The sequence below is a fragment of the Diabrotica virgifera genome, chromosome 1 (assembly GCF_917563875.1).
Source record: "Diabrotica virgifera virgifera chromosome 1, PGI_DIABVI_V3a".
Classification (NCBI taxonomy): domain Eukaryota; kingdom Metazoa; phylum Arthropoda; class Insecta; order Coleoptera; family Chrysomelidae; genus Diabrotica; species Diabrotica virgifera.
This window is the reverse complement of record NC_065443.1, coordinates 186,814,510-186,840,780: the sequence shown is the minus strand read 5'-3', so window position 1 is coordinate 186,840,780 and position 26,271 is coordinate 186,814,510. Positions and strand designations below refer to the sequence as shown.

General features: G+C 34.6%; 1 protein-coding gene across 10 annotated transcripts in view; it reads left to right on the top strand.

The window, feature by feature from the left end:
- LOC114330194 (adenylate cyclase type 5) overlaps positions 1–26,271 on the top strand; it is a 1,795,244-nt gene that overhangs the window by 1,690,452 nt on the left and 78,521 nt on the right. For all 10 annotated transcript variants that reach the window (XM_050641848.1, XM_050641851.1, XM_050641852.1 and 7 more), the window contains one exon: positions 18,020–18,239. In XM_050641848.1, coding sequence (XP_050497805.1) covers positions 18,020–18,239 — 220 coding nt within the window. Of the gene's footprint in view, positions 1–18,019; positions 18,240–26,271 lie in introns of those variants that run through there.

Below are 26,271 nucleotides of genomic sequence, written 5' to 3'. Positions count from 1 at the left end.
AATAACAGTTCTTAGTATATCTATTTCTACATCTTTAAAAAGAAAATCATTGAAAATATCAAGAAAAACGATCGTAACCTGGAGCGGTGTGAGACCTATTAGTTAGTGCAAAGTCAAGTTCTTCCCGTGTAAATGGATTTAGAAGAAAGTGACTGAAGATACACCATTATTTTAGACCTCTATAGCACGATTAACTGACGAAGGAGCTATTTTGTCAAAAAATTCTTCAATCAAGTCATCATTAGGATGATTAATGTTTGGAGTATATTTTCTTTGCATTTTCCTCGCTTGGTTCCAAGCATTTTTAATAGATACATTTTTATGTAAGGATGAACACCAGTTTTTCCAACTTTCTGTGGCTTTCTGTTTAAGAATGAATTTTTTTTTGTTTCTGTTACTACCTCCTGACAACGTACATAGTTATTGAAACTAGAATTACTTTTATATGTTTTTAAAGCATCTTTTCTTTCGGAACCAACTAATTCACATTCGAAATCCCACCAAAGAGGAGGTGGTCGCTTAATAATTTTGAAAGCTTTATAGGTCGGAATGGATGGAGAAGGTGCAATATTAATACTTTTCATTAGGAAGTCACATTTTTATCTGGTAGACAAGCTCTCCGAATAGTTAAGAAAATGCTGTTCAATCAGATCTGAGTACAGAGTCCAATTAGTTTTATTAACATTCCATTTGGACTTCGAAATAATGTATTCATTCCGGAAATTAACAGAAGAAAGATTCATTTGAACTACAAAATGATCCGACCCCAATGTGTCATCCAAGACGTCCCAAGTAACTTCTTTTGCTAAATCAGGAGAGCATAAAGTAATATCAACATTAGATTGCGTCACACCCGGGCGGATCAGACAGGTTGGTTTACCATTAGTAAGAACAATGGCATTAATAATTTGGTGGCCAATGCCATTATTTTTAAGTGAACCCCACAAGCTCTTATGCACATTCATATCACCACCTATAATGCAAGGATATTTTAATTGTTCTAATATTTTACACCAGTCTGTTGAAGTAGATCGAATATCTGGAGGTCTATAAATTGAAGCAAAAAAAATATTAGATTTATTATAGTTTAAAGTGATTCCACAGACAAGAATATCGTCATTAAAATTTTGTGTAATACAAATTTCTACAAAACTATGTATGGATTTTATAAGTATAGCCACTCCAGCGAAACCGTTATATCGGTCGCGACAAACTATCTTATAACCCTTAAAATTATATTGTTTACCGGGTTTAAACCATGTCTCACTCAACAAAGCAACATGGATATCATTTACATTTAAAAAATGTGTTAGACTGTTTTTATTGGCGACAGCAGTTCTACAATTTAATTGCATGGTTTTAAATTTATTTAAAGCACTGGACATTATTTATTAACATTTTTTGTACCCTCCAATACAGAAGTAATTTCTTGATTTATTATTTCGATATCTAAAGATTTCAAATCATCCAGTGAATGTATATTTTTAAAAAACTAATTACAAAGTTAGTCACAACTTGAGCAATATCTTGATTATCCCTCTCACCACTTTGAAAAGCGGGACGGGGTGGATTAGCAGGTAGAGGTTGAGATGGTCCAAATTTAAAGTTAAACATGGGAGGTGGCTGAACATAGTTAGAAGATACAACAGGGGAAGATTTGGCTTTCCTCTTTTTATTAGGAACTGAATAGTTATTCGAGATTTGGTAAAAAGTTGGATTAGAATTAATAGCTGTATTGGAAGAAGATTGTGCAGCTGATAAGGAAATTTTATTTTGTATGTTTGGAAAATTTTTATCGTAGTTGGATAAAATTGAAAACCTGTTTTGACCTAAAGACTCTGAGTACGAGTTTTCATTAATTTCCTTGGCCTCTATAAAAGTAATCTTATTTTTGTCCATAATATTTTTAATTTTTTGTTGTTTTTGGTAAGAAGGACATTTTTTGGAAACCGAAACATTCTCTTTACTTCATTACTCTTGCAATAAATGCAGCTATTATTGCTACCATCGCATAAGTGATTTTCATCCTTATTAACTCCACAACGAATACATACATTTTGAGAGCTTCTACATTGTTTTGAAATGTGGCCGTATCTCAAATACCTATGGCATTGCAAAACTCTACCTACAAATTGTTCTACTGGACAAAAAAACACGATTGATAATAATATACTGAGGCAGTATATTACCGTCAAAAGAAATAATAACAGATCGTTTTGCAACATATTCAATTATACCGTTTTTTTCAACTTTTCGATGCATAGGTTTAATATCTAATATACAAGAAGGGGATTCTATATTTTCTTGTAGGTAGACGTTGTCAAATTGAGTGTCAATGTTACGGATCAAACCCTCGCTCTCTAATAAATGGCCCGGAATAAAGGCTCTTAAATTGTCTTCCTTTAGTTTAGGATTATTAATGAGATTATTTGCATCATGTATAGAAGATTTACAGGTACCTTAATCCTATTCCTACTAATTCCCCTTACTTGAAAGATACTGGCAATTCCTAATTTCTTATATTTATCAAATATGGCCTATCGAGATTGGATGAATACGAGAAAGATCGGTGTTATTAATTTTTCCTATATAAACAAAAATATTTTCTAAATTATACGTAGCTGAATTAACGTTGAATATTCTACTGGACACCACTTTTTCCCATGCTCAAATTCAGTTGAACTATCGTTTTTAGAGGCACTTAAGAGTGTTCTCGAGTCTACATCATCCCCCATAGGGGACAATAACAAATTTCTAGCACTATGCGAGTTTTTTTATAAACACTACAGTTTAAGAACGAGTTGAATACAACTAGTTTTAAATTACACGGTAAATTACTTTAAAACCACCTAAATTAAATTTTAAAATGCAGATAGCTTTAAATTGTGAGTCTACACTTTGACAGTTATTTGACAATGAAACAAAGAATTTTATTAAAACAAATACATAAATAATATAAAATGAACCACAACTTACTATAAGTGTAAAAAATTATCAAATTAATAGATGTTCAAAATATTTGCCTTCTTGTGAAATACAACAAGCGATTTTATCTTCAAATGATTTGCTTACATTATTTAACACAGGTGGTGTTATAGACGCAAAAGCGTTCGAAATTCCTAATTTCATATAATCAGGAGTAGTAGAAAGTGTAACATACAATATTTTTAATATAACCCCATTTAAAAAAATCCATATTTGTCAATCCTGGTGACCTAGTTGCAAAAATAAAGGGATCGCCTCTACCTATCCGTTTATTTCTAAATTTTCTGTTAAGGTAGTCCTTAACATCGCGTCAAAAATGAGCAAGAGCTCGGTCAAATTGTTTAAAGAGTCTTGTTTAAAGAAAGTTGTTTTATTCAGATTTTCGTCAAAAAAATACGGGTCGTTAACGTACTCGCCAAGAATACCGCCCCAAGCATTATACTTGAGCGGGACACCCTCAAAAAAGCGCTTGGTTTTCGAAATGCTAACCACGAAGGGGTGAATGGCTAATTTTATTCATACTTTAAATTTTCGAGGGTGCTGAAAACGAAAATGAAATTTATTTTAAATTTTAGGTGGGGACTATTGTCAAAATCGCAATTGTACCATAAAAATAAAAAAAAGTGAAATCACGTTTTTTTGCGTTTAACTCGCTACAACTATGGTCAATTTTAATATTTTTGTGTATTAAGTATTCTACATACACTCGTTTGATTGATTTCCAATTCACCTGGAATTTTTCTCGTACTAGTATTTGGATTCTCCGTAACAGAACGCAAGACATCAATTTCGTTGATGTTATCACAAATAACAGGTTTATTTTTATTTAACTTTTCGTATGCAACATTACCAGTAGCACGGAATCTATTTAGAAATCTTTCAATAACGTCCTTTTTTGGGTGTCTTTTATCAGGATACTTTTGAGCGTAAACTTTAGAAGCTAAGAGACAATTTTCCAAACATTCCCCAACGCAAAATACCAAGCCTACTCTTTCGTAGATAGCGTGATTATTCATTTTTAGGAACAATTAAATTTGAATATCATACAGGGATGTTTATATTTTTGATAATTACCAGACCGTACTGTCATAAAATAAAAATGCCATACAATGACATTAATTAACTGCATCTTTTGTTTTAAAATCGATTTACAGATTAAGAATATAAATAATTGCAAATTCCGCAAAAACTATGAGACTTTGGTATAGGACATTCATATACCATTAGAAAGAGACGAATTTGTTTATTATAATTATTTATTAATATACATGTGTTCTATTTAAAGTAAGCATCATATGACATATTTAATAATCCAATAATGAAACTGTAAATTTTGAATACTCTGTAAATAAATGTATAACAATCAATCATGGAATACATCCAAACAATATCCAACTATTTAAATATAAAATTAATTTTTTATAATAATAGTCTCCCTTTTATACCGCAGGCGCAGCTTTGGGATTATAGCAGGGTAGTCTGTCTGCTATATATAGGGCCTACGGTATACAGGGAAGGTAACAGGACCAGTGCTACGCTTCAACCGCCTATTATTACCCCTGGTTTTGCACAAGGTACTCATTTTATTCAGGCTGAGTCGATCTTTTTTATAAACTTTAATATATAACATACGAGTACTTTAATTTTTGTATATTTTCTTAAATAACTTGAGAATAAGCCTTCTTTTAAAACTTTACATTTGAAGAAAAGTCAACATAACTCAGAACACTCTGTACATAGGTATAGGGACGCCATATAAAACTATACCTTTTTTGCGGACAATTAAAAAATGCAACAAAAAAAAGGGTGTTCCATAAAAAAATATAACATTGATACGTCGCCATTTAGAGGAACACCCTGTATATTTCAAAATTATTTTAAAATGTAGCTTTTATCAACTTACAAACTATTGATTTAATTTTTTTTCAAATCTTCTACCATTTCGCTCTAATCTTCCGTCCCGTTAGTGGTGACTCACCCTGTATATATCTGATGGCAAAAAAATGCAGCACCTAAAAGGGCAAATATTTATCTACAAGGAGTATCATTAAGAATGTCCAATCCCTGAGTAGTGGATTCTAGACCTCAAAATATTAAGATTTAACCCAAATCACTTACATAAATAATTGTGGCTCCTTACAGAGTGTTTTATTTATAAAAAATAAGTTTAGACAGTACTTTAAAACTATTTGACGTATCCTTATCATACTTGTCAAAAAGTGTGGCTACTTTACATCGTACTAAATTATGATAAACAAACGTTTCTAGCTACTACCAGAGGCGTACGACAGGGGATAGAGAATGGTTACCCTTCCCAAATTGTAGCCCACTGGGGGCGGGGGTAGAATTTGGGAATCAGCCGCCCAGAGTGGCTGTATCCAGAGGATCGGCTAAAATACAAACCAGAGAAGGCAACGGGAAACCACTCTGGTATATATTTCCCAAGAAAACTACAATGAAAGCACAAACAGAAATGGCCCCTAGTCCCCGGCAGATCTTAGATGATCAAGGGGTTGCGAAGAATCCCCGGAAGGAATAGGAATAGTCTAAATATTTTGAATACAAACTTTAAGATTGCAACATGGAACGTTAGATGTTCGAAACAGGAAAACTCGCAAATGCATGCCACGAGATGAAACGTTTAGGATTGCAGATATTAGGTGCGTTCGCGGGTACAGTTGACAAATTTTCGCCGACAATTTCTAACCTCACTTAATATAAATAATACCGTTAATAGATAAATATACAAGGTATATTTACTTTTAGTTAATATTAATAACTAACTATTAAATTATACTAGGTAAATATGCCTTGTATATTTATCTATTAACGATATTATTTATATCATTTTAAAGTGCGCATGCGTTTTGCTGCTAATTTGTCGCCGACTAGTCGCCGACAGGCACCCGCGAACGCACTTAATGAGTTTGAGTGTGTCAAGTCCTTTGTACTTAAAGGACGTAAGTATTTGTAATGAAATAATACTCGATGTAAAATACTTTATTTTAAAGAATTATGCACATGGTTTCCATTTTCTATCCCAGTATTAAGTATGTGACAGCTGTCGTTCAGATGACAGTAGTACCAACCTACATTCATGGTTAAGGGAGTTTTACACGAACATAACACCTCCTCCCTTGACCATGAATTACAAAAGTTAACTAGAAGTAAAAGTACTTACAAATTCAGTCTGGTAACAGGTTTCCTTACTCTAGTGGAACGCCTTAAAATGGGTTCCTCAGTTTCAGTTTGAGCCCCAGGTACACTATTCGAACTTTCCATATTGTTTGAAATTTCGGATTCATCAGTAATCACTTCGGTAGGTGGTGGTGAGACACTGTGCTCTGGAATTGATGCCTCCCTCGGAATCAAATTGTGAGTAATGGTATCCGGAATGTAACATGTTGGATTATTTTGAGATGGAGTATATTCCCCAATTTGCCGTATTTGGTCTACATGACGTTTCCATGTTCTACCATCATCTAACTGAATTAAATAATGCAATAACCCTAATCTGAGTACAATAATGCCAAATTGCCATTTAGAATGAAAATAATCCCTCACGGAAACCCTAGTTCCTATATCAAAGTTTCTTAGACTCATATCAGTATAGGTAACTCTATCACTACATGAAGGTTTAAGTAAATCTAATCTATTCCTTATTTGTCTTCCTAACATAAGTTCTGAGGGACTTTTACCTGTAACTGTATGTGGGCTTCTGCGGTATTGCATAAGTAGCTTACATAATTCAAACTCCCTGTCATTTCCCTCACTTCGCATAGCCCTTAAACATTTTTTTAGTATTTGGACATATCTCTCTCCCTGTCCATTAGTTGCAGGATGGTAGGGTGCAGTAAATTTTTGTGTAATTCCATTATCTTTCATAAAAGTTCTAAACTCATGAGAGTCAAATTGTCTACCATTGTCTGTAACAAAAACTTTAGGAATACCAAAAGTTGTAAAAATTTTTCGGCAAATTTCAATAGTAGTTTTTGTAGTAGTATTTTTTGTAAAATGAATTTCAGGCCATTTACTGAAGGAATCTACCAATATAAAATAATAACCTCCATTGAAAGGTCCAGCGTAATCAGCATGCACTCGTTCAAAACAAAATTTTGGTGGCTCCCATATATGAGAATTATCTTTAATTGGGTTGTTCTTGTGCTTATTGCACTCTAAACAATTTTTACAAAGTGACTCAATATCCTGGTCTATGTGAGGCCACCAGCAATAACTACGAGCTAAAGATTTCATTCTAACTATTCCAAAATGTGCAGTATGTAATTCTGTCAAAATTTTATTTCTCAATTTAGTAGGTATAACTACTCTTTGTCCTCTCATAATAACATCAGATTGTAATGAAAATTCAGCTTGATTTATATTGAAGCTAAATCGTTTATCAACAGGTTTTCCTGTTTTTAACCCAACAAGTAATTTTTTTAAGGTATGATCATTTTTTGTATGAAAAGCTAGATCTCTAATATTTGTAGGCAAAGTTTCAATTTGATTTATTTCAAAAATATCTGGCTCATCATGTGTGAAATTTTGTTCTGATTTTATAGGTAGACGTGAAAGTGCGTCAGCATTGAGATGAGAATCTGTATTTTTGTAACGAATGTCATAATTCAAACCTTGTAAGAAAATTGCATAATGTTGCATTCTTGTTGCACTTAAAACTGGTAGGCTTTTATCAGGTGCAAAAATTTGAACTAACGGTTTATGATCAGTGAGCAAAGTAAATTTCCTAGCACATAAATAATTGTAAAATTTTTTTACTCCAAAAATTATGCTGTAAGCTTCTTTGTCTATTTGTGAGTACCTTTGCTGTGTAGTAGTAAGAGTTTGAGAAGCAAACTGTAAGGGTCTCTCTGTACCATCTGAAAAGATATGTGAAAGTACTGCACCTACCCCATAGGGTGATGCATCAGTTGCTAGGACTAATGGTAAATTTGGGTCATAGTGACATAAAACATTTCTAGAACAAATGAGTTTTTTTGCTTTGTCAAACGCAGTTTGACAAGTATTCGACCATTTAAAATTGACATTCTTTTTAAGTAAATTATTTAATGGTTGTAAAATTGTAGAAGTATCTTTTAAAAAACGTCTGTAATAATTAATTAGGCCACAGAAACTCCGAACTTGAGTTCTGTTTGTAGGTATTGGAGCATTTGCAATTGCAGTTACCTTATCTGCACTAGTAGACACACCCGTTTTACTCATCTTATATCCACAGTAGTCAATCTCGTCTTTGAAAAATTCGCTTTTATCCAAATTTATATGTAAATTATGTTCAGATAATTTCTTTAAAACTTGTTCAAGTCTTTGTAAATGTAAGGTATTATTTGGAGCTGTAATTCTTATATCATCCTGAAATATTGAAATACCATCTATTCCTTGTAGCATTTGCTCCATTAAACGTTGCCATTTGGCAGGAGCACTAGCAATTCCAAACATTAATCGATTTGGTTGAAATAAACCTTTATGGGTGTTTAATGTAAGTAAATGTTTCATTTCATCTTTTATTGGCAAGTGTAAGTAAGCTTTCGTAATATCTATTTTTGTATATTTGTCCCCACCTGCTAATTGGGAAAGTAGGTCATCTGGTGTAGGTAAAGGGTATTCATCCACTTCAATGCAAGGGTTTAATGTGATTTTAAAATCACCACAAATGCGTATGTCCCCATTTTGTTTAACTACAGGAACAATAGGAGTTGCCCAGTCCGAAAATGCTACTTTCTTTAAGACTCCCTGATTTACTAAGGACTCTAATTCTGCCTCAACTTTAGGGCGTAATGCAAAAGCTACAGGACGGGCCTTACAAAATTTTGCTTTAGTACCAGGTTTTAGATAAATTTCAGCCTCTAACCCTTTTATTTCACCAACTGACTTTTCAAATAAATGTTTATATTTATCTAACAAAGTTGCAATTTCAAAATTTTCATGTAGAATTGTATTTACCTGATGTAAATTGATTTCCAGAGCATGTATCCACTCTCGACCAACCAGTGAGTAGCCATCACCATCCACCACATACAACTTTAGAGTGTGCTTTAATTCCTGGTGCTCAACCTCCACTGAAACTAAACCTAAAACATTCAAATTATTTTTGCAGTATGTAGTTAATTTAACATCCGATTTTTGTAATTGTAATGCAGGAAAATATTTTTCAAATATATTTTTATTTATGATTGTAACAGCAGCGCCAGAATCAATTTCAAAATTTAAAATATTACCATTCACTTTTAAATTTATAAAAAATTTATCTTTGCAATTTCCAGCATTTACTTTTAAGACCTCTTGAGCAGAGTTTACTGAATTTACTTGCCTGTGTGAATTTTGTTGTGCCTTTAAACAAACTTTTTGAATGTGTCCGACGTTTTTACAAAAGTTACAGATTAAATGCTTTTTATTACATTTATCGGCTAAATGCGAGGTGTCTCCGCATCTATAACAAGCCCTATTACGGTTATTTGACATTGTAAAAGTATTATTAGGAGAGCTACTATGATTATTTACTGTATTATTATCATTAAATTTACTAGTGTTTGTATTTTTATGAAAACTTTTTGCTTTCGCATTTAAAACATTTATACTAGCCTGATTGTAATTATTGTTGTGAGAAAATTGATTACTATCCTTTTCTGAAGTTTCCATGCTTGCTGCAATTTCTACGGCTCGGTCCAAGTCCAATCCCTTTGTTTCTAATAGTCTGGCTTGAATCCTCTTTGACTGTAAACCAAAAACAAACTGATTTCGTATAGCACTTTTTAAATATGTGGAAAAGTTGCAGTTTATGGCAAGTTTCTGTAGAGAATGTAGGTATTCTTGTATACTTTCGCCTTCTGCTTGTCTTTTTGATTGAAACCTAAATATTTCAGCAATTTCAAGTGGTGCAGGGTTGTAAAAATTATCCATTAACTTAACTGTATCCTCATATGACTTGTCTTCAGGGACCTCTGGAGCTAGTTTATCGCACAGTGTATCGTATGCTTCCGACCCCATGTAATGTAGTAAATAGGGCAATTTCATTTCCTCTGGAATTTTAAAAACTTTGTATGCTCCTTCCAGCCGTTTTACCCACCTGGACCATTTTGTAGCTGTCTGGTTAAAAGGTTCAACGGAAAACTGGAATGTAGAAACTTGTGTAGACATTACTGGAGCTGTAGCAGGTGCAACTATCGCATTTGTAGTCGAGGAACTCGTGTTTGTACCGGCTGTAGTTGGAACGTTGTAGTTGATGTAGTGTCTGTAATATTTGTATCCATTATCCTCGTCGCCAAATGTCAAGTCCTTTGTACTTAAAGGACGTAAGTATTTGTAATGAAATAATACTCGATGTAAAATACTTTATTTTAAAGAATTATGCACATGGTTTCCATTTTCTATCCCAGTATTAAGTATGTGACAGCTGTCGTTCAGATGACAGTAGTACCAACCTACATTCATGGTTAAGGGAGTTTTACACGAACATAACAGAGTGGAGTTAGACGGCCAGGTTCAGGTAAAATTAAAACCATGAACAAAACTTTCTATTACTCTGGTAATAATGATCCGGCTCATGGTAACGGAGTTGGAGTAATTTTAGAAGACAAATATAATAATGCCGTCACAAACTTTGTGCCATTTTCGGACCGATATCTACTTATTCAACTATCCGGAGAGCCAGTAAATATTAACATTTTTCAGACTTATGCCCCTACGGCCGATAAACCCATAGAAGAGCTAGAAGCGTGGTATGCTGATGCGGAAAACTTATAAAGATGACCAAAAAACGAGACATAACATTTATCTTAGGTGACTTTAACGCTAAGTTGGGCAGAGAAAAGGTATCTGGATTGATTGGAGATTTCGGACTTGGATTAAGGAACGACAGGGGAGAGATAATGACCGAATTCTGCCAACAACACAATATGGTAGCGACAAATCCGTAACCAAATAAATTACATATTGGTCAACAAAAGATATCATAACGCTATCATCAGTGCAAAAACATATCCTGGAACTGACATCAATTCTGATCATAATCCTGTTGTCGTAAAAGTGCGCGCAAGATGGAAACTAATAAAGAAACAAAAACCTCAACACAAACAAGACATCCGATTATTGAAAAACGACACCATACAACACACAGTAAATAAAAAATTAAATAAAAGTTTAGGAAATATTGACCACAAAAGAATTATCGAGTCCGATGACATAAACGTTCTTTGGGAAACTATTAAAGAACAAAAATGAACAATGTAATAGGAAAACATCTAAAAGTATCACCCAGAAATAACAAACAGGAATGGATGACAGATGAGATTTTGCAATTAATGGATAAACGAAGAGAATCTAAAGGAAAAGATGACCAGGATGGAGAATACAAAAGACTAAATAGAATAATCCGAAAAAAATAACCAAAACAAAAGGGAAATGGCTGGAAACAAAATGCGTCGAAATAGAAGAACTGCAACAAAGACACGATTTTTTTAATTTACATAAAAAGGTAAAAGAGTTTACATCAACTACCAAGCGAACAACTTTTCACACCACGCTGAACACGGATGGCAAACTGCTAGAATCAACAGAAGATAAACTGAAAGAATGGGAAAACTATATTAAAATTCTTTGTCACGACATACGAGAAGAACCAAAATTGGAAAATAACAACGAAGGGCCAGCAATTCTGAAATCTGAAATTATAAATGCAATTAATCAACTCAAAACAAATAAAAGCCCAGGTCCAGATGGAATATACTCAGAAACGTTAAAATTAATCAGCGAAGAAAATATCGAAATATTTGTCCTTTTATTCAATCGCATTTATAATACAGGTAAAATACCCCAAGACTGGCTAGAGTCAATATTCATCCCACTACCGAAAAAGCCAAACCCACAACACTGCAATGAGTTCCGTCTGATTGATAAGCCTTATGAGTCATGCATTAAAAGTCCTATTAAAAATCGTACATAATCGTATCTATAGAAAGTGCGAAACAATCATCGGAGACGATCAGTTTGGATTCAGAGCCGGCATGGGAACGAGAGAAGCCCTCTTCAATTTACTAGTTCTCGCCCAAAAATGCTACGACCAACAGAAAAATATATTTATATGCTTGACTTCGAAAAAGCATTTGATAGAGTAAGACATGACCTACTATTAGAACGATTGCAAGAAGTCGGTTTAGATGGAAAATACATAAACTTACTAAAAAACTTGTACTGGAACCAAAACGCCAGAGTTAGGATCGAAGGTTCCACATCCGCAGAAGTAGAAATTAGGAGGAGAGTTAGCCAGTGATGTGTTCTGTCGCCTCTGCTGTTTAATATTTACTCTGAGTTTCTATTGAGGCACTGGCGGACTCCAAGGATGGAGTCAAGGTGAATGGTGTAAATATCAACAGCATCAGATACGCCGATGATACGGTGTTGATTGCGGATTCCGACTTGGGCCTACAACGACTCATCGACAAGACCAACTCGACCTGTGAGCAATTTGGTATGAAAATACATATTAAAAAAACCAAAGTTATGTCAATCCGAAAAAACCAAAACGAACCTCAACCTTGCACAATAAATGGGCACATTTTAGAGCAAGTCAATAGATTTAAGTACTTGGGATGTTGGATCGCTTGCAGCCTAAATCCTGATCTAGAAATAAGATCGAGAATAGAACAGGCCAGAAAATCTTTCGAAAAAATCAAAAAACTGCTTTGTGATTCTCGAATAAAACTCGAAATTCGACTACGTTTATCCAAATGCTACGTCTGGTCGACTCTTCTCTATGCAGTTGAGACATGGACCCTTAAAACATCAACCGTAAATAAGTTGCCTTTGAGATGTGGATCTACCGGAGAATCCTCAAAATTTCATGGACATCGCATACCTCAAACGAAGAAGTGCTGCATAGAATAGGCAAGGCCAGAGAACTTTTCAACACAGTGAAAGTTAGAAAAACATCATACCTAGGCAACATACTGAGAAATAATAAGTACCAATACGCTCAACTTATAGTGAAAGGAAAAATCGAAGGAAGGAGAGGACTAGGGAGGAAAAGACTATCGTGGATCAGAAACATCCGACAATGGACAGGGCTAAAATTTGAACAGCTGATAAGAACAGCTGAAGACAGAGAAGAGTTTGCAATTTTAGTAGCCAACCTCCATTGAGGAGACGACACTTTAAGAAGAAGAAGAGGGAATTACTATTTTATGGCAATTTTTCGATTCTCCAATACTTTCTATGTAAATCATATACTCTTCATTGGTAACGATAAAGTCATTAGTTTTAGAGATATTTGAAGTTAAAAATGAAACGGCACAGTTATTTTGATTAATATATTATGTCGCTTCATTTTTAACTTCAAATATCTCGAAAACTAATGATTTTATCGTTACTAATGATAAGTAGGTACATTATTTACATACAGAGTATTGGAAAATCTAAAAATAACACTAACATAACAATTCCGTCAGTGTCGTAGAAATTGGGAAGGGTCCACCAGTCACTTTTCCCTGTCGTACCCCTCTGGTAGTAGCCAGAATCGATTATCTTATATATTTTAGTCGCGTGTACGTACAGTTCCTACAGTTTCTGCCAAGTATGATAAATAAGGATACGTCAAATAGTTTTTTCTACAACCGTATTAAAAATGCAATTTTTAGCACTCCATACGAGCGTTAAAAATGCTACTTTAAGGCACTACTGATTTAAAAATTTTAAGGCACTGCAGTTCGTATTGACTGTATACGCAATTTTGATGTAATGTCAAAAAAATATAAAAATGGAATGTCAGTCAAGTTCAAGTAGAAGTTTTTCTAGATGTTGTCCTGTAATTACGTTTGTTGAAAAAATATTGTATGATATGCGTGTTAAACAGTACATTTTTAAGGCACTCACGTGAATTACAGAACTCGCTTCGCTCATTCAAACTTCTACATGCGTGCCTTAAACGTGTACTTTTAACACTTATATCATAAATAACTATTAAAGTACTGGGTACAAATAATTTTTAAATATTAAGCAAATGAATCATATCATAAATTAATCAAAATGACTGTGCCGTCTCATTTTATCTTCAAATATCTCGAAAACTAATAAATTCATCGTTACCAATGAAGAGTACATACAGGGTAGCGAGAAAGTATGGAAACACGGTAATTTTTTGGAAACTGCTTGAAATACTTTTGTAAATTTTGGTGAGTAAGGGTGTTCTAATGCGGCCGATATTATAGTGACTATTTCACTGGACTGTTTTTAACTGATAAAACGGCATAGCAACGCTTCTTTTCCTACTGACAAAACTCCTTAACGACGTGAAATCTCAGCGACAAAATTATGACAGATCCGTCACGAAAGTGTCTGGTAATAACAAATAAATAAAGATTATATTTCGTTGATATGGTGCATTAATTGTCTCGTGAAATAGTCTTGTCGAATATCATTCGAAAGAAAATTATTTCCGGCAAAATTTTCTCCTGGTTTCATTCAAGTTCGTTGCCTTTTGGTAATTTTCGCTTATGAAATTTTGACAAAATCACTCGACTGACGTCTCGTGATTTAAGTCAAAATTTAATTCGCGAAAATTGCCAGGCAACAAACTTTCATACCAGTCGAAAATATTGCCGGCAAAATTTGCTCTCTTGTGATATTATATACGATTATTTCATTCATAGGAGATTGTGAGCAATAGAAAGCTACAGAAATCTGAATTAAATCGATAATTTTTGATAATCTCCCGTCGTTAAGTATATTACGTCAGATGCCCTTCGTTGCTACGAAAAAATACATTCAGTGACATTAATGACAATAATTAATGTTTTAAAAATTATAAAAGTGATGACTTTCAATCGTCAAATATTTATAAAAACTGTGTGTTTAATGGTACTTACATAAATAAATTACAATAAAATTTTGGTTTTGAACAGTTTTATTCATGAAATAATCGCAACAAATTGCACTCGACCTCTGAAATTAATATATAATTTTTGCTCTCGTGACACTTTGACATAATTTCACTCGCCTTAATTTAAACTGTCAAAGTGTCACTCGGGAAAAATTCAATAATTTCAGAGCTCTTGTGCAATTACTACTGATAATTACATTGTTGGCAAATCTTCCGTTTTTCTGGAAATCTAATGAACTTTCTTATTTTAAATAGAACACCCTATATTTTTTTGCGTTTTGAAGTCCTTAAGAAATACTGATCATTTTTCATGTTATATTTCCTATACCAAAATGCCATAGTTTCGAAGTTATTGCTACATTTATTAAAAAAAAAATTAGCAAATTATAAGAATCAATTTTTTCGGCCCGGGTAGACATTATTTTAGGTTTTTTGGATTATTGGGAATAAAAGAGGTCGTAATTTTACGACCTTTACGTAATTATAGTATTACTCCTATAGAGTAACTAGGCCCATTTTCCGTTGGAACTTTACGAAGCTGCAGACGGGAGTTTTGAATTGCATAGTGTATGTAGAATTCCTTCCCCTTTGTCTTCACTGCAGCATCCATCTGGCTTGCATATTGTAGAAGCCTTGGAGGTGTCACCAAGGAAATGGACCAATAAGTTTTCAATTTAAAAATCTTTTACTAATATTTTAAATATTCTAAATGTTGCTGTTAGGATTGAAAATTGTACCTTTTACCTCTCATCTTTGTATTTCGGTGGACATGTTTAGACCTAAGTATATGGGAAAGTGCAAAATAAGCTCTGTTTGCCTGCTTTATTCTCTTCCGTATTTCTCCCTCTTGTGATCCGTCGCGCGTCGGCATATAGTTCTACTTTCAGGTATGTAAACTTTCCAACCATTTCAATGTCATTTTTATGTATAATGTTTTGTGGGACTATATTTCTTCTCGTCTGTATCATTATTTTTGTTTTTTCTGTGTTAACTTCCAGACCTATCATTTTTGTTTGCGTTTTTTACTCTGCATATGTTTCCTGTTCTCCTGTTGATGTTCTACTTATAATATTAATATCATCGGCATAACCGACCAGTTGAACCGTTCCGTTGGTCAGTAGGTTTCCTCGTCCAGTTTGCATTTGCCTAACCCCATACTCCAGTGCCAGGTTAAACAAAGTTGGGGACAGCCCATCTCCCTGCTTTAGTCCCTGCGAAATTTTGAAAAAGTCTGTTCGGTGGTTTTGTATTCGTACACATGCCTGAGTTTTATTCATTGTGGCTTTAACGGGTCTAATTAGCTTGTGTGGTATTGCCAATTCAGCCAATATATTGTAGAGTTTGTTCCTTTTGACTGAGTCGTACGCCTGTTTGAAGTCTACAAAGACTTTGTGAACATCAATGTCGTGTTTCCATAATTTGCCCAAGATCTGTTTGACTGTAAATATTTGATCCAGTGTCGATCTGCCCCGTCGGAAGCCCGTGTGATACTCTCCAATAATATTTTCTGCCAGTGGTTGGAGCCGCTGGTTTATAATATATGTGAGGGCTTTATATGCTGTATATAGTAGAGAAATTCTACGGTAGTTTTTGCACTGGAGTTTGTCTCCTTTTCTATAGATCGGGCATACTATACTCTCCATGGTTGGAGCTTCTACTCCATTCTCTACTTCATTCTCTTCTATGTAGTTCGTATACATTTCATCTTTCATGTCTATTTGTGTCCCAAGTAGGGTCTGAAAATTAAACGTCATTTTTGTAAAAAAATTGATAAAGGGTGGGTCCTCCCTTATTTCCTATCGGCTGAGTTACTCTATGGGTTAGTGGTCGATTTAAGTGATCTATATCATATTGCGGAATACTCATCCAGATTGATCTTATGGCATGCCACAGGTCTTCAAGTTTTTTGGAGGACCTGGCAATCGATTGAAGATTCGACTTACCTTATCCCACACATTTTGGGTAGGTGGCAAATCAGCTGATCTTGATGGCCATTCCAAAATCTGTCTACCCGATTCTTGTATGAAATCCATAGTTTCACGCGCAATACGAGGTCTTGCGTTTTCCTGTTGAAAGATCGCATTTGGGATGGTTTGTAGGTAGGGATGTAAAAGCTATTGCATTACTTCAACAATATATGACCGAGCTGTCAGAGTGCCGTTAATACGAACTAGAAGTAATCTGCTTCCTCAATATATAGCACCCCATACAAAAATGCTTCATTGTCTTGCTGTATGACGTTCAACAGCCAAGTCTATATTTCATCTCACACCCCGAAAACGTCTTACCCTTAGGTGCTCATCAGAACCATCCAAACAAAACCTAGATTCATCACTAAAGCAGACAAAATTCCATTAAACCTTCAAGTTTTGCCGAGCCCTGCACCATTCTAAGCGTTGAGCCTAATGCTTTGGTGTCAAAGGTAACACCAAAAGTGGACCATAAGTTCTCAAGCCCATTTCAAGTAGGTACTCTTTGCAATCTTGCAATATTTTAGGATGTCCATATCCTCTACGACGCCAATAATTCTCATCATTGGTCCACCTCTTTCAATATTTTAACACTGTTGATGGATTAGCTTTAACTCTTCGTGAAATTGCCGGTAAACCAAGACCGGCCTCTTTCATGCCTACAATGTGTCCATTTTCGAAAATTCCTTTGGTGAAACTTTTTACTAACAAATTCTTGGCACTCCCATGGGCTCTGCAGTCAGCCCCACCTTAGCCAATATAGTTTTAGATCATCTATTCAATATAGTAATTCCACGACTACCGTTAAAATTACTGTTCATATACAAGTATAGAGATCACTCTGGAATATTTATAAATTATTTCTCTCGGCACTAAAAAATCCAAAAACAAAACACTATTTTTGCAAATAATTTAAAAATAATATACAACATAATTTTGACAACAGCTGTCGTTCAACAGCTATCTCAGTAAAATTCTTAAATAAATAATCTACAACTCACATTTATATAACGTTCGCTAAAACCTCAAAAACATTATATGAATAATGGAAAATCATAGCACGTATAATTCGCAGCCCGGATAATCCGCGCACGGATAATCGGGGTTCTACTGTAATTAAAAATCAGTAATTCATGTTTAAGTAATTCATGTAAATATATAGTTTATTTAATTACAGGAACTGTATCACGAACAATGTGACTGCGTGTGTATAATGTTCGCAACGATTCCAAATTTTTCGGAGTTCTACGTTGAACTTGAGAGCAACAACGAGGGAGTTGAATGTCTACGTCTTCTTAATGAAATTATAGCTGATTTTGATGAATTATTGTCAGAAGAACAATTCAAGTACATCGAAAAAATTAAATCTACAGGGTCTACGTATATGGCGGCTTCAGGTAAGGGTAGCAATGGATATAGCAAAACCAATGCTGTATGTAGCGTACAGCATTCTCATGAATAAAATACATAGGTACTATGATTTTGTGTCTCTATTAGGGCAATGAGATAATTACATTTTTGTGTTCAGGGTTTCAAAACTTTTTCTTTCGTTTTGCTCTGTGGATGTAAACCTAAGGATCAAGGGACTTGGCGCGAACCTGCTGCAAAGCGAGTTGAAGTTAGGGATGAAAATGATACTGTATTTTCGGTAATTTTGATCAACTGAATTTGAAATTTTTTGAGACTATTCATGAAGTTATCTACTTTTATTTAAAATAATAAAAAAATCAAAAATTTTAAAAATTTTCCAACTATACACTTCACTTTAATTTTTAAAATAACTTTGTTTAGCAACGTGTTAATTGCCTAGGTGTTGCCTACGTGTTAATGTTCATGGCTACCGGGCAAGCAATGTAAACAGGTAAGCAAATATAGGTGACTGCAATGATCTGTTTACTAATCAAAATATAATATCAAAACAAAGATTGTTAAACAATCTTAAATGTTATTATACAGTGCGGTGGAATAAGTGTTGCCCAACCCCCCCCTGTTAACTTGTTTATTTTAAGAATATAAGCAAAACGCTCGAACAGGTCGATTTTTAAACTAACCATAGTATATTATAGCATCAACGTTTCGAACTTTACGCGATCCCTCTTCGGGTGACAGGTATAACTTTGATTTTTTAAAATGGTAAGGTACATCATGTGACACCTCACTTAACAGCTTTTGAAATACTGATTTCAAAAATGTATAATACTTTAATCCTTTTTGAGGTCGTACGCGCAAAATTTCGGTCGAACTCTTTTTAAACGCATTAATTCTTTTCGAATTCTGAGGAAACTAATAATTATTTTTGAAAATTTTAAACGCATAATGAAAGATTAGATTATTACCGAGGGCTGACAGTCCCTTAGAATAAACAAAAAGTTTCTTTTGAATGATATATTTAATAAGTCACCACTGTGACTTATTAAAATAAACATTATAGTAGTTCTCAGGGACTTTGGACCATCGAGAATACTGTAATATTTCATTCTGCGTTTAAAATTTCCAAAAATATTCATTAGTTTTTTAAGGATTCGAAAAAAATTATTGCATTTAGAAAGAATTCGACCGAAATTTTGCGCCTACGCTCTCAAACAGGATTAAAGTATTATACATTTTTAAAATCAGTATTTTAAGAGCTTTTAAATGAGGTGTCACATGATGTACTTTCCCATTTAAAAAAATCAAAGTTATGGCTGTCACCTGAAGAGGGATCGCGTAAAGTTCGAAACGTTGATGCTATAATATACTATGGTTAGTTTAAAAATCGACCTGTCCGAGCGTTTTGCTTATATTCTTAAAATAAACAAGTTAACGGGGGGGCAACACTTATTCCACCGCACTGTATAATTAAATTTAAATTTTAACAACAAACTCGATGATATTGTGTTGAATATTCCTACCTTCGACTCACTTTGTAGCAAGTTCACGCCAGCGCGCTTAAGCGTAATGAGAAACGTTCAACAGCTCTTCCCGTTCACTTTTGCAAATTACTCCGCGATTCAAAAGCATATTCAGGTGAACATCACTTTACTATTTGACATACAAAAAAGATATTAAAATAAAATAGACGGTTTCATTTTGATTTAATTCCAGTCTTCTTGCCATCCTGTGACATGTGTTTCTAGGTCTACCCGTTATCAAAGAGGCTTTGAAAGAAGACTAAATTTAACCAAAACAAACCAACGGGTAGGTAAATATATTCTAAATATTATACCAAGAGTATGGTTAGAACAACCTCTAACAAGGAAAGATGAAATGAAATGAAATGTGTGTCGACGACGAATCGAGTAAACTGTTTACCAAGGCATAAACCAGCGGGCCGACGCTTAAGAAATTATTATACCAACGCATCTCAGTTTAATCCAATCAATCGCCGTCATTTGTACTCGTAGTACCGAGTATGGTGTGAAAACAAAATAAAAAGAGATGGTTTGGTTTTGATTTAATTCCAGTTTATTTGCCATTCTCTGACACGTGTTTTTAGGTCTACCCTTTATCAAAGAGACTTTACAAGAAGACTGGATTCAATCAAAACACACCGACTGGTAGGTAAATATGTACTAAATATTATACCTAAAGTATGGTTAGAACGACCTCTAACGGGGAAAGAAGAAATGAAATGAAATGTGTGTCATTAGAGTAAACAGTTGCGTTGGTGGAATATTTTCCTAAGCTTTGCCCTGATTGTTTATACCTGGGTAAAATGTGTGTCGAATCGTCGTCGACACACATTTTATTTCATTTCATCTTCCCCGTCAGTGGTCGTTCTAACCATACTCCAGGTATAATATTTAGTACATATTTACCTACCAGTCGGTTCGCTTTGGTTGAATTCAGTCTTCTTGCAAAGCCTCTTTGATAACGGATAGACCTAGAAACACGTGTCAGAGGATGGCAAGAAGACTGGAATTAAATCAGACCAAATTTATTTTGTTTTCACACTATAACTACTCGTGGTAGGGGAGCAAAGTATGCTAATTTTGCAGTTACTCGAGCGTTATGGGGACCTATTGGGTTGTGATTATTAGGTCCTAAAACCCAAAAAAGTTAAATAAAATTTTCCATCTTAGTGGGGAATTTTCATTTTTTTAATTTAATTTTCCTTTTCCATCAATGGTTTTTTCCAATTATAACGCAATCTATCCATAATTCGAAAAAATGTCTCGAATAAAAGTTGCTTATTTTTACGTAAAGAATCCAAATATGCAATAAAAATTTGGGGGTTCCATTTAAGATTTTAAAGTAACCCCCCATTCGCCTCCTTGGGGGGTCGTGTTTGGTACCACTCAATAGACTTTTCAAAAACATTTTTAAAGTATATTTTGCAGTTTTTCGATCTGATGTTCATTTTGCGAAATATCGCGGGGTTTGTATTAAAATTTTAAATTTACCCCCTACCCCTCTCCGTGGGGCGGTCATGTTTAGTACCATTCGGTAGATTATTGAAAAATATTGAAGACCTATTTTTTAGTTTTTCGATCTGACGTTCATTTCGCGAAATATTCGCTTTTTTTTGTGAAATTTTTGACTCACCCATTTCCTTATTTCGCCCAAATGGTCAGATTTTTGAAATATACACTCTTTTGCATGTACTTAACTTACCTTATCTTAATCTGACAATTTCGAGTATTTTTAAGGATAGATTTTTTTTTCGAGCCCCCCTTTACGAACTTCCCTGTGTTAAGAGCCAATATATGGTAGATTTCTAGAGAATATAGGTTTCTCCCCATATGATAATCTGACGCGCTCGAATAACTGCACAAATCCCCGCTCGGGCTCTCCTACCATCGGTATTACGAGTACAAACGACGGCGCGCGGCGGTTCATTAGAGTAAACTGAGATGCGTTGGTAAAATATTTTCCTAAGCGCCGCTCTGATGGTTTATGCCTGGTTAAATAGTTTGCTCGAATCGTCGTCGACACACATTTCATTTCATTTTATCTTTCCCCGTTAGGGGTCGTTCTAACCATACTCCAGGTATAATATTTAATATGTATTTACCTACCAGTCCGTTGGTTTTGATTGAGTCCAGTTTTCTGGCAAAGCCTCTTTGATAACGGATCGACCAAGAAACACGTGTCAGAGGATGGCAAGAAGACTGAAATTAAATCAAAAAGAAATCGTCTATGTTTATTTTGTTTTCACACCATACTCGGTATTACGAGTATAAATGACGGCGATTCATTAGAGTAAACTGAGAAGCGTTGGTAGAATATTTTCCTAAGCGCGTCGTCCTGATGGTTTATGCCTGCGTAAACAGTTTACTCGAATCGTCGTCTACACACATTTCATTTCATTTCAAAAAAGAAATTGAAAATAAAAGTTCACAAAACTTTAAACGCGTTTTTCTCAAAACTGCTTTTTTTAAAGGTTAACAATTCTTTAGACATTTTGTGAGGCAACGCTGTCAATATATTTTTTGTTTTGTACTTATTTTTTGTTTAACAGTAATAAATATGTTGATTTTTACCCATTTTTTTGCAAAAAACTTTGTTGTTTTTAAGTTCTGAATGATACCAAAAACTAAAAAATCGTTAAAACTTAAAAAACTTGAAAGCGTTATCTCTTCTCATAAAGTAATAAGATATTTTTGAATTTTTTTATTTCGCATGATCCAATAATGAGTTCTCATGCCCACCTCAAAACCCATTGTTTTTTGAGCTATCTTGAAAACCTCAAAACTAAGGTTAATTTTTCAAATTTTCCTTGAATTTTTTTGAATATTCTTCGAATTGTACTGAATATGTCTATTTTATTTCAAAATAAACAGCTATGACAATATTTTGATAGGCAACCCGTGCAAGTCGTATTTGTCTATTTATGAAATTTAATAAAAAATATTTCATCCGGATAACAGACGGGTGAAGGTCGACCTAGATTCGCATCTCTTACTTCCTATAAAAAATGTTTAAATAAAAATAACTCATTTAAAATTCTTAATTTTATACGTGCCATAGACCGTGTAACCACATTTGATATTAACTTTTTGTTCCGCTTTCACATTTCATCTCTTTCACCTATAAAATGACAGAAGTGCCAAAATTTCATAAATGCCATTAGTGTCAAAATTTAAGGTGAAACAGTAACGATCAACAGGTAGCGCAAATGCGTTCCAAGATTGCGGCTGTAATTTTGAATATTTTTTCGAGATATTTGGCACACGTATTCGTAATATAATAAAGAATGGCGGTACAGAGCCCAATTTGAAAAACATATTAGTATGTGGAAATTACTCTGTAATTAAATGCAATATTAAAAAACGAGCCTGTAATATAAAAAAAGAAAAAATTGAAAATAGAACTTCTTCCTTTACACTTTCTTTTCATGAAATATGTGATTTTTTGTCAAATTCCCTTCACTCAAAACATCCTGAACTTATTGCTAAAAATTATTCAAATGAAAGCGATGAAATAAAAGAAATTCTAAACTTTACATATGCTCAAACACAAAATAAAAGTTTAAAAAACAATATCACCAGATTGAAGAAGAAGCTACTTCTAAGCCGTCTTTCTTCTGCTGACGAAAGTGACTACGAATGAAGTTCTCAAATAAATCGTTAAAATGGTCAATAATACGTTCATATTACAGTGGAACCCCAATGGTTTTTTTGCTCATATATAATCCATCAAGCTTCTTATAAATAAATATCTTCCTTTAGTCATATGTCTAGAAGAAACCCATTTCATGCATCAAAATGTGACATTAAAAAATTATGTTCCTTTTCTAAAAAACCGAGTTGCAGATCACTCAAGCGGCGGAACAGCTTTTTTCTTAAGGGATGACCTAGAGTCAACTGAAATACAACTGCAAACAAGCCTCGAAATAGTTGCAGTGTCAGTCACCCACAAAATGAAAATCAATATCTGCAATGTATACTTACCTCATCCTATTGATTTAGACACAACTGAGCTAAGCAATGTTTTAAACCAAATTCCACACCCAAAAATAATAATAGGCGATTTTAATTGTCACAACAGTACCTGGGGAAGTAACAAAACCGACAAATGTGGTAATCTCTTAAATAATCTCATCGACAATTTACACTTAGTTTCACTGAACACTGGCAAATCTACTAGGTTCAATTCATACAATGGTACATTTTCAGCTATAGATCTCTCTCTATCCAGTCCGTCGCTATCAACTTTATTATATTGGGACACATTGGGGTATTTATATGATAGTGATTATTTCCCTATCACAATAAACATAAACACTAATAAAGACTAAGTTTTCACTCTAAGGCAGGCCGCGCATCAAAGAAACATGAAACGTAAATTACGTTTCATGGAAATAAACCACTGCTAAACAAAATATGTCCGGCCATTTATGAAACTCTCCGAAAATAAAAATGTGTCATGAGCATGAATCACACTCGTTTCATTGGTAGGCGGACTTTGAGATTTGTTTAGCAGTGTTTTCTTTTCATGAAACATGTTTTTCGTTTCATGTTTCATGTTTTTCGTTTCATGTTTCATGTTTTTCGTTTCATGTTGCTTTGGTGTGCGGCTTGGCTTATGGCACACAAAACAACATAATGCTATTCTGCATCCCACCAGAATGAAAACAATGGGAACCTTCTCTGGTTACACATCCGAGGCTTCTACAATTTGCAAGCCATACGGATGCTGAGACTAAGGAAGATGAGGGAATTCTACAATTTACAATTCACGTCCCATCTGCTCAGCACGGTAAAGTTCCAACGAGAATGGTTCCCTTCACACTCCACACAGAGTAAATGTAAATAAAAAATGAATAACCATTTTCAATTTCGTTGCAAAACGAAAATACAGCCGAACCATATTCTAGTCCAATCAGAGAGTGCTGCAAGCACCTCTAACGGTTTCGAAACTTATTAGTCTCTCATCAGGAGGCACATATGCTGCTCTCCCTGATCCAACCAAAACAAACCCCAGCGTGCAGTCCCGGATTGCAACGAACGAAATGGCATAGACGCCCTAGCGGCAACTGCTACCAAAAAGACTAATTTTTCACTCTAATGGCACACAAAACAACATAATGCTATTCTGCATCCCACCAGAATGAATACAATGGGAACCTTCTCTGGTTACACCTCCGAGGCTTCTACAATTTGCAAGCCATACGGATGCTGAGACTAAGGAAGATGAGGGAATTCTACAATTTACAATTCACGTCCCATCTGCTCAGCGCGGTAAAGTTCCAACGAGAATGGTTCCCTTCATACTCCACATAGAGTAAATGTAAATAAAAAATCAATAACCATTTTCAATTTCGTTGCAAAACGAAAATACAGCCGAACCATATTCTAGTCCAATCAGAGAGTGCTGCAAGCACCTCTACGGGTTTCGAAACTTATTAGTCTCTCATCAGAAGACACATATGCTGCTCTCCCTGATCTAACCAAAACAAACCCCAGCGTGCAGTCCCGGATTGCAACGAACGAAATGGCATAGATGCCCTAGCGGCAACTGCTACCAAAAAGACTAAGTTTTCACTCTAATGGCACACAAAACAACATAATGCTATTCTGCATCCCACCAGAATGAAAACAATGGGAACCTTCTCTGGTTACACCTCCAAGGCTTCTACAATTTGCAAGCCGTACGGATGCTGAGACTAAGGAAGATGAGGGAATTCTACAATTTACAATTCACGTCCCATCTGCTCAGCGCGGTAAAGTTCCAACGAGAATGGTTCCCTTCATACTCCACACAGAGTAAATGTAAATCAAAAATTAATAACCATTTTCAATTTCGTTGCAAAACGAAAATACAGCCGAACCATATTCTAGTCCAATCAGAGAGTGCTGCAAGCACCTCTACCGGTTTCGAAACTTATTAGTCTCTCATCAGGAGGCAGCATATGTGCCTTTGAATAATGGTAAATAATGCAAACAGATCGGCGGCGTTTAACAAACTGAAGAGTAAGTTGGAAGTATTAGTGACAGCTACTAAGCGGGACGGGGGCGTATGTGCAGTTTTCTGCAATTCGCGATCACTTAAAGGATAGTGGTCTACGATTGTATACCGCGCGACTAACGGAGGTTTAAATATAATAAAGAAAAAACCGATCCAAATTCCTCTCATACAATATCACTTACTTGCTGTACCTGCAAACTTTTAGAAAAAATCCTTAATTACCATCTTAAATGGCATCTAGAACACAATAAAGTATCAGACAAAGTGGATTTCTTATGGGTAGATCGCAACAGACAATCGAATAACACTTGAAACACTTGAATCAACAGTACATGAATCTTTTCTGCACAATCCAAAACTCATTGCCGTATTTTTTGACATAAGAAAAGCTTTTGACACAACATGGAGATATCTTATGCAAATAACACTTCAAGAATGAAATGTCCAAGGGCATTATGTTGTCATTTATTAAATATTTTCTAGAACACAAACTTTTCGAGTTAGAGCCAATGCATTCACATCTTCCAGACGAGTACTCCA